The sequence below is a fragment of the Cavia porcellus genome, unplaced genomic scaffold, assembly GCF_034190915.1.
Source record: "Cavia porcellus strain 051 isolate PalLab524CR breed Dunkin Hartley unplaced genomic scaffold, mCavPor4.1 scaffold_28, whole genome shotgun sequence".
In the NCBI taxonomy this organism is placed as follows: Eukaryota; Metazoa; Chordata; class Mammalia; order Rodentia; family Caviidae; genus Cavia; species Cavia porcellus.
In genome coordinates, this window is record NW_026947511.1 from 37,871,657 (window position 1) to 37,879,699 (window position 8,043).

The window sequence follows — 8,043 nt, forward strand, 5'->3', positions numbered from 1 at the left end:
CAGGAAGAGGTTATTTTTGTGGGTTTTGGGGGTTGAAAGGATTTTGTGGGTGTCTCACTTATAGGACGTGCTGGCCACTGTGAACATCATCCTGGGCAAGTCCGTCCTGAAGACCTGGGAGGCCCTGCAGCAGAACCAGACCAGCCAGAGCTCACAGCTGCTGCATTCGGTGGAGCGGTTTTCCAAAGCCCTGCAGCCAGGAGACAGCACCTTTGCCTTCCTCCGCCACCCCAATGTGCAGATGGGGAGCATGGCCGTCAGACCCGGAAATGCCCACATCTACCAGCAGAACTTCCACTTCCCAAATGCCGACCTCTGGGGCAATGTGACCATCGGAAAGCATCAGCTGGGAAACCTGAACCCAGAGGCATTGGTTGTCACCATGGCTTTCCCAACTCTGAAAGCTATCCTTGCACTGGATGCTCAGAAAAAGCCTTTTGCAAACAGTTTAGTGATGACCACCACGGTCAGCCACGACATCACCCCGCCCTTCGATATCTCCATGACTTTCAAAAACAACCACGGGGCAGGAGGGCAGATAATGTGCGTCTTCTGGAACTTCAGCCTCTCCAACCACACCGGAGGCTGGGACAGCCGCGGGTGCCGTGTAAACAGCGTCGACAGGGACAGTGTCTCCTGCACCTGTGACCACCTGACATCCTTCTCTATCCTCATGTCCCCGGATTCCCCGGACCGGGGTTCCCTTCTGGAAATCCTGCTGGATATCATTTCCTATATCGGGCTAGGCTTCTCCATCCTGAGTTTAGCGGCCTGCCTCGTTGTGGAAGCCCTGGTGTGGAAATCAGTGACCAAGAACCGGACATCCTACACGCGCCACGTCTGCATCGTGAACATCGCCGCCTCGCTGCTGTTTGCAGACGCCTGGTTCATCGTGGCGGCCGCCATCCAGGAGCACCACTACCTGCTCAACGACACAGCCTGCGTGTCTGCCACCTTCTTCATCCACTTCTTCTACCTCAGCGTGTTCTTCTGGATGCTGACGCTGGGTCTCATGCTCTTCTATCGTTTGGTTTTCATCCTGCACGATGCAAGCAAGTCCATGCAAAAAGCCGTCGCCTTCTCTCTTGGGTACGGCTGCCCCTTGGTCATCTCGGTCATCACGGTGGCGGCCACCCAGCCACGGGAGGTCTACACGAGGAAGAACGCCTGCTGGCTCAACTGGGATGACACCAAGGCCCTGCTGGCTTTTGTCATCCCCGCGCTGATTATTGTCGTGGTGAACATGACTATCACCGTCGTGGTCATCACCAAGATCCTGAGACCGTCCATCGGGGACAAGCCCAACAAGCAGGAGAAGAACAGCTTGTTTCAGATCAGCAAGAGCATCGGGGTCCTCACCCCACTCCTGGGGCTCACTTGGGGTTTCGGTCTAGCCACCGTGTTCCAGGGGAGCAGTGCGGTGTTCCATATCATCTTTACCTTGCTCAATGCCTTCCAGGTGAGTTCTATTGCCAGGGGCCCTGGGGATGTTCCAGTTCCATGGGGCAGATGAATGATGGAGACATAAGCAGGCTTAGGAATGGAAAGCATCCCACAGGGAGGAGGCCTCAGCTCCACTGAGCAATGCTGCAGAGCTGAGAGCGGAAGGCAGGCACATTCCTCTGCTCCCAGGGATCTGCAACCTCTTGTCACCTGCATCATAACTTAGCAGCAATGTGCCAGACTCTTCCAGATGCCCTGATAATACAGGCAGGAGGGGAGTTACTTCCCTCAGGTACATGCTACTCATCCAGCACCATCTTGGTGTAGCCTGTTATCTCCAAAGGGAAAAGAAAACAGCATTACTAAGCCAAATGCTATCTCCAGGACCTCCAAGATGGCTCAGTGACTTCTGTCTTTGTGAAGACACTCTTACTGTTCAGCAGTGTCCTTAGTGAGTGGTGAAGACATCTGCCCACAGCCGGGTCCTCTGCAGTAAAAGATGCTGGGTACCACATGGTTTCTATGGAAACAGTTGTTAAGGGTGAAACAGTGGATGTCTAGGAGTGCCGGGCAGTCTGCTTGATAATTACATAAAACACAGACTTGTCTCTGCTCCACTGTAGGAGGTAGCTTGTGACAGTGCAGGCCACTGTACTAGAAGGGCTGTAACACAGGTGTGCACAGCAAGAGGGGTCTCAAGGTAGGAAAACTTTGCCCAAGTTTGCAAACTTTTGGGAACCATGAGGAGGCAGCAGGTCGGGGAGTGGGGAATTGAGGGATTGCTTCCTAGATGATTGTGACACAACCCTGCAAACCCTAAATCCTGCTTCTGAACCAGTAGCTCCAAGCTCTATGGTTCTTATTTAATGATCTTCGAGCTGTGCCTTCATTAGAAAGAACCAATTACCTTACTCCAAGCCCCAGGTTCCCTGCAGAATGAGCCGGGAATAATGTGGACATGAGTGATATTTAATAGCATAACCAGCAGGGTAAACCAGTGCTACCTAAAAGAAACTATAAATCTCCTGATATACTGCTGGGCCCTTAGTATGGACCTGTGACTTATCCTATAAACTCAGATGGGCAAAAAGCAGGATGAATTCACCATCAGGTAATAATACATCTTTTTTCACTGGACAGTGGAATATGATTAAACCTCGTTTCTTCTTAACTCTTTCCCCAGGGACTATTCATTCTACTTTTTGGCTGCCTCTGGGATCAGAAGGTAAGAACACCAATGGATGGTTCTGTGAGTCTGGAAAATGCAGCTTGGAAGTACCCATGGTGCTTTGAATTTACCTGGCTTCTTTTAAACCGTACAGGTGCAGGAAGCCTTGCTGAACAAGTTCCTGCTGTCCAGACGATCTTCCCAGCACTCCAAGGTAACCACTCTCCCTGAGGGCTTTCTCACAGCCTTGTGTTTCGGGCTAGTGGGAGGAAGTACAGTACTTTTTACCTTGGGACACTTATCAGTGGGGTTAAACACAAACCCCTCTGCTTATGTACCTTGCTGTGGCATAGATGCTTGAGTGGTTTTTGCTTCTCTTAAACACAACCACTGAGCTATCATTAAGATGCCGCCCCACATTTTACGTAAGCATTTAAATGACAGAGAAGCTAAACAGTGACCAAACCTCCATCTCCTATCCTAATAGCACATCAGCTGTGACACCCCTATAATCCAATAATCTTTGAAAAACCCAGCCTACTGGGCACACGAGGCTGTGGGGGAACATCTAGATATAAACCGTAACAACTATTGCCCTTGAATATATTGACCTACCTTTTGCATGTCAGGAAATCCTAGGAAAACCTACCGAACAATAAAATATATATTTGAGTTGGCAGAACTTGTGCTCCGGATGCACAAGGCACTGGTTCAATGCCTTGTGATAATAAAAGAAAAAGGGAGAAGAGGAGAGAAAAGAGGAGGATGGAGAGAAAGGAAACTCGTATTTTGAAAGCTATTTTGAGGGGTAGGGTTAGAAATGCAGGTAGGTAACCGCTAGAGGGCAGCAGAGCGCGCCTCCTGCAGCCCTATCTTCTGCCTCTCTTCTAGTCTACGTCCTTGGGTTCCACCACTCCCGTGTTCTCCATGAGCTCCCCGATATCGAGAAGATTTAACAACCTTTTCGGTAAAACAGGTACGTAGTGACTTCTAGATGCTCTCCGATTGGTCCAGACAGGAGCTGGGACACCCTCTTCATCCACATCCCAACACATCATGGGCTTTACCTGAAAGGACCTTGTTTAGGGCGGAAGTGAAATAAGAAAACTCACATTTTTGCAAGTCACCGGAAGGATGATTCAGAGGGCAGCCGCCTTTGATGGATAATTAATAATCAGTCATGAAGAGCAGGATCAGGGACGTCTTCCTCCCTCCTGGGCAAAGGGACAGGCCATGCCTCTGTGACCACGCTTAGAAAATCCTACTACAGGGCTCTACTGAGGGTTTCCTTCCTTTCTCTCTCTCTCTCTTTTTTTTTTTTTTTGGTGGAATCTATTTTTTTTTTTTACACATTGGCATGTATTTTAAAAACTTCCATGCCAAGAATCCCCCAATGAGCTATTCTATTAGAAATATAGTTGCTATTGAAGACAGGAAGTAGATAGAATTAATGACCTCAGGCAGTGAGTGGGTCTCAGCCACTCGGCTAGTCGGAGTCCCTGTTCCATGCTACTGTCCCCCATGAGAAAGTAATTCCTGAAACTCTTTCCAGCTTTTTGAGACAGAACAAATTTTAATACTCCAGACCAAGGCTTTTCACAGGAAGGCAAATTTTGAGATTACTAAACCTGGCATGTCTAAACCTCCAGAGATCTTTGTGTTTCTTGAGTTACTCATCCAATTGGTGAACTTTCTTTCTCCTTGTGATAGTCAATGATTCAGCCTGTTGGGAAATGATCAGGGCATATTAGAAGCACTGCCTGCTGCCAGCCCTGTCCACTGAATGCCTCTGCATTTGTGAGGAAGTTGGCAGAGTGAAAACTCCATAAGATAATTCCATGGAATCAGAAATATGTTATAATACATAGGGCCAGTGGCATGCTCTCCTTGTTTCTGAATTAGATAAAATTTGGGGTGCAAGCTTTATCCTAGGGTGCCAGGGTCTGAGGTGCCCAGTCACTGCCTCTGGATGGTCTCTTGGGAGTCATCACTGCACCCCACATTGGCCTGGGGAGGTCCATAATCACTGTGATTTTGGTTTATGTTGGCAGCAGCCCCAAAGGTCCCCCCAGACAGTGACAGAGACCTTGTTAGCAGTGGCAGCTCAGCAGTGTGATGGTAGGGTGGGCTCTCACTCTCCCCATGCTCCCACACACTCCCCTCCCCTGCACCATCACGCCACTGCCCACTGGCCTTGCAGCTCTCAACCTGCCCTCCCCGAGGCCTGGCTCTGCCCTGTCTGTTGCTGTCCACGTCTTCTGCTTCTCTCTGGTCTTCTTTCCTTGCCCCGTGATTTTCTTTTTGTTCTTTTCCTGCCTTTCTAAATCTCTGCCTCCAGTTCTGTCCTGAGAGCATCCTGGTGTTTCCTGACCAGGATCCAGGCAGTGCATGTGGTGGCATGGGGAGAGGTGCTGCCCATCTGGAGGTCTCCTGGCTGCGGGGCCAGGAGAGGACAAGCGCTTGCCAGCTGCCAGCTTGCTCAGAGCAACACACCTGTGCCAGGTGTTCTCTGGCTTCTGGGTAGGGGGGAGGAGGGAGGTGCAGCTTGAGTCCCAGGCATGGCGAGCTCACAGGGCCCTGGACCCAGCTCCCTTGGCCCCAGGGGCATTCACACAGCAATCCACACTCGCTCTTCTGTGAGCCTTAGGGGCTGCCCTGTTTTTTCAGGAACATACAATGTGTCCACTCCAGAAACAACCAGCTCATCAGTGGAAAACTCGTCCAGTGCTTATTCACTGCTCCGCTAAGCACTGAGAACTGCAGCCACGTGGCCTCTTGGAGACAGGGGACACCTCTGAGAAGAGCCCCGGGCAGAGCCCCGGGATGCTCTCTGCAGGTGCCTGGGGCAGACGCTGAAGAGACTTTTTCACCAAGACAATTTCTTCTGTAAAGACAGAGGGAAAGGCATTGTCATGTCTGCTTCTGCTCCCTACCCACCCCTCCTGGGACGCACAGTGTGTATAGTATTTAAGGGAACCGTCAGGCCCAGCTTCTGTCTATACTGTAATATAGAGTTCTAAAGAGACATTTTCAGTACTTCCCATTGGCAACAAAGATAAGCTTTGATTAAAATAATAAGTAAAAATCTAGCGCCTAGGAAATACTTCAGTGAAGGAGGGGAGGGAGGAAGGGTCGGGAGTAGAGAAGGAAGGGCAGAAAGAAGGAAAGGAAAGAAGGGAAAGAAAGAAGAAAAAGGGAGGAAGGACAAGAGGAAGGGGAGGAAGGAGGGAAGGAAGGAGAAGAAAGGAAAAAATGGAAAGGAAAAAGAATAAAGAAAAGCCACACTGAGGACTGTGTTTTAAGATTTTCATGCTAATTATCTAATATAATTGCTCAGAAACTACAACACTGAGAGTAGAAAAAATGCCTCCCAAATGACTCTCACTGAAAGTAAGCCATGAGGGAATGAGTTCCTAATAGTTCCTAACTAAGAAGAAGGAAGAGGAGGAGGAGGATGAGGACCAGGAGGAGGATGAGGAGAAAGAGGAAGACGAGGAGGAGGAGGATGAGGATGAGGAGGAAGAGGAGGATGAGGAGGAGGAGGACAAGGAGGAGGAGGAGAAGAAGAAGAGGAAGAAGAAGAAGGAGAAGAAGGAAAAAAGACTGGAAAAATAGAGGAAAGCACACCCTTGAATGGATAATATTTAACAGTGACACCCCAAGGACATGTGATTCCTTAGCACCAGTCAAACTTTGGGGCCCTGCTCACAGAGACCTGATCCAGGGGACTGAGCAGAGATGGTGCTTCTGTGCTGAGTCCCCAGTGACCCCGCCATGATTGACATCTTTACAGTGCATCCAAATAAGCCTCATGTTTTATTCTGGTCTATGTTTTGAAAACAAAATGTTATGTATTTTTATGCCCAGAAATTGACAAATTTGACACAGCATCCTGAAGACAGTCTCCGCCTGGCTGGCACAGCACAGCTCTCGGAGAACCTCATACCGTGTCCACTGCTGTGGCTGTTACGTCACTGTGCATATGATGGTCCTGGGTGTGCTGTGTAGCCTGTTGTGAACATTTCTCTCTGACTTCACGTCCCCAGGCCATTACACTTTAAGAATTCTATGACGTCTAACTCGTGTCTATTACAACCACCAGGAAAGCTACCGGGGGAAAGTCACAGTGGCTGAGCCTGCTCCTAATGGCACTTTGCTCTGATGAGCAAACGGCAGAACTTTTCCCAGGTATTTGATTGCAATTTGTGTTTGTGTGAGGTTGTTTGTACAGCTGCGTTTCATAAAAACAAACACAAACATGCACCGAGACTGGATCTACAGAATGAAGTGCAGGCTGTAGGTGCTGCCGTCATGGATTCCAATCCTGACTCTGCTCCCAAGGGTTGGTAACAATAAAAACACAGGCACCCAGGAGACATGGGCCATGTGGGCTCCTGGAGCGGGGAGAACATGCATGGGCCCCTGAGACAGGACTTGGGATGAAAGAGGCTGAGATCCAACCATCACCTCTGAACTTAGTTTCAGGATGCCTTAACATCTAAACCCATTCAAATCCCTTCACTTTCTAAATTTTAAACTCTGCTTCTGTGTTCTTCTCTGTGGAGGAGAGGAAGGGGCAGAGGTGGGACAGACACACATCCCAGTGGTGCTTAAAGGCAGTGGCCTCTGTTTCCACAGACTCACAAATGCTGTTGACGTCTACTCCCTTATTTCCTGAGAGTTGACCCAACTGAATGGCTCACACATGAAGTCCCTAGAGGATCGATCTATGGGTTGTAAATGCAGGTGACTTCTCTGGGGAAGAGCCAGCCCCATGCAGAGCTCAGTGCAGGAGAGGCAGGAATGAGGTGAAACCGGGGCCACTTGCATTAGAATTGGTTTCCAGGGAAAGATCCACATGGACTGACTTGGTTCCCATGTCCCAGAGAAGGTCACTGAGCCAGGGCTAGTGTACAGTGCTCACTGGGCCATCTCAACATCCAAGGATACACAGCACCTGCAGGTGGATGTGGCTGTCCTGAAAAAAGTGCAAGAGGACAAGAAGCATAGCATGGTGGCCCACACGTGCAGAGATCCCTTAGGAGCTGTGTTTGATCTTGTGGCAGGAACACGTTCACAGTAGGAGCTTCGGTGTACTTTTACAGGAAACAGGCCAGGTCCTCTGCCCATTCATTAGCACAGACATGTTCCCTGTCCCTCAGCACATATGCACACATGTGTGCACAGATGTGTGTGTACAACATTCACACATAAACTCACAGAGGCTCACTTGCACATACATGTGCACACACATGCAAGCACCCATATACATGCACACACAAACTCAGGAACACACACATATGCAAATCCACAGAAGCACATATGCACACCTGCTCACATGGATGCACACACACAGGGGCAAGCATACATGTCTACCTTTCAAACTGCCACACTGGATTCCTATTGCAGGAAAATTATGAAGACAAAACACG

The 8,043-nt window shown here is 49.4% G+C and overlaps 1 protein-coding gene across 5 annotated transcripts in view; it reads left to right on the forward strand.

The window, feature by feature from the left end:
- Positions 1–6,680, forward strand: part of Adgrf5 (adhesion G protein-coupled receptor F5) — a 67,584-nt gene extending 60,904 nt beyond the window's left edge. For 4 of the 5 annotated variants that reach the window (XM_013156772.3, XM_003473620.5, XM_013156771.3 and 1 more), the window contains 5 exons: positions 65–1,459; positions 2,627–2,668; positions 2,766–2,825; positions 3,503–3,587; positions 5,279–6,680. In XM_013156772.3, coding sequence (XP_013012226.1) covers positions 65–1,459; positions 2,627–2,668; positions 2,766–2,825; positions 3,503–3,587; positions 5,279–5,358 — 1,662 coding nt within the window. In that variant the 3' untranslated portion in view covers positions 5,359–6,680. Of the gene's footprint in view, positions 1–64; positions 1,460–2,626; positions 2,669–2,765; positions 2,826–3,502; positions 3,588–4,662; positions 4,730–5,278 lie in introns of all 5 variants that reach the window. The other variant, XM_063238772.1, reaches the window with a different exon arrangement.
- The last annotated feature ends 1,363 nt before the right edge of the window (positions 6,681–8,043 follow it).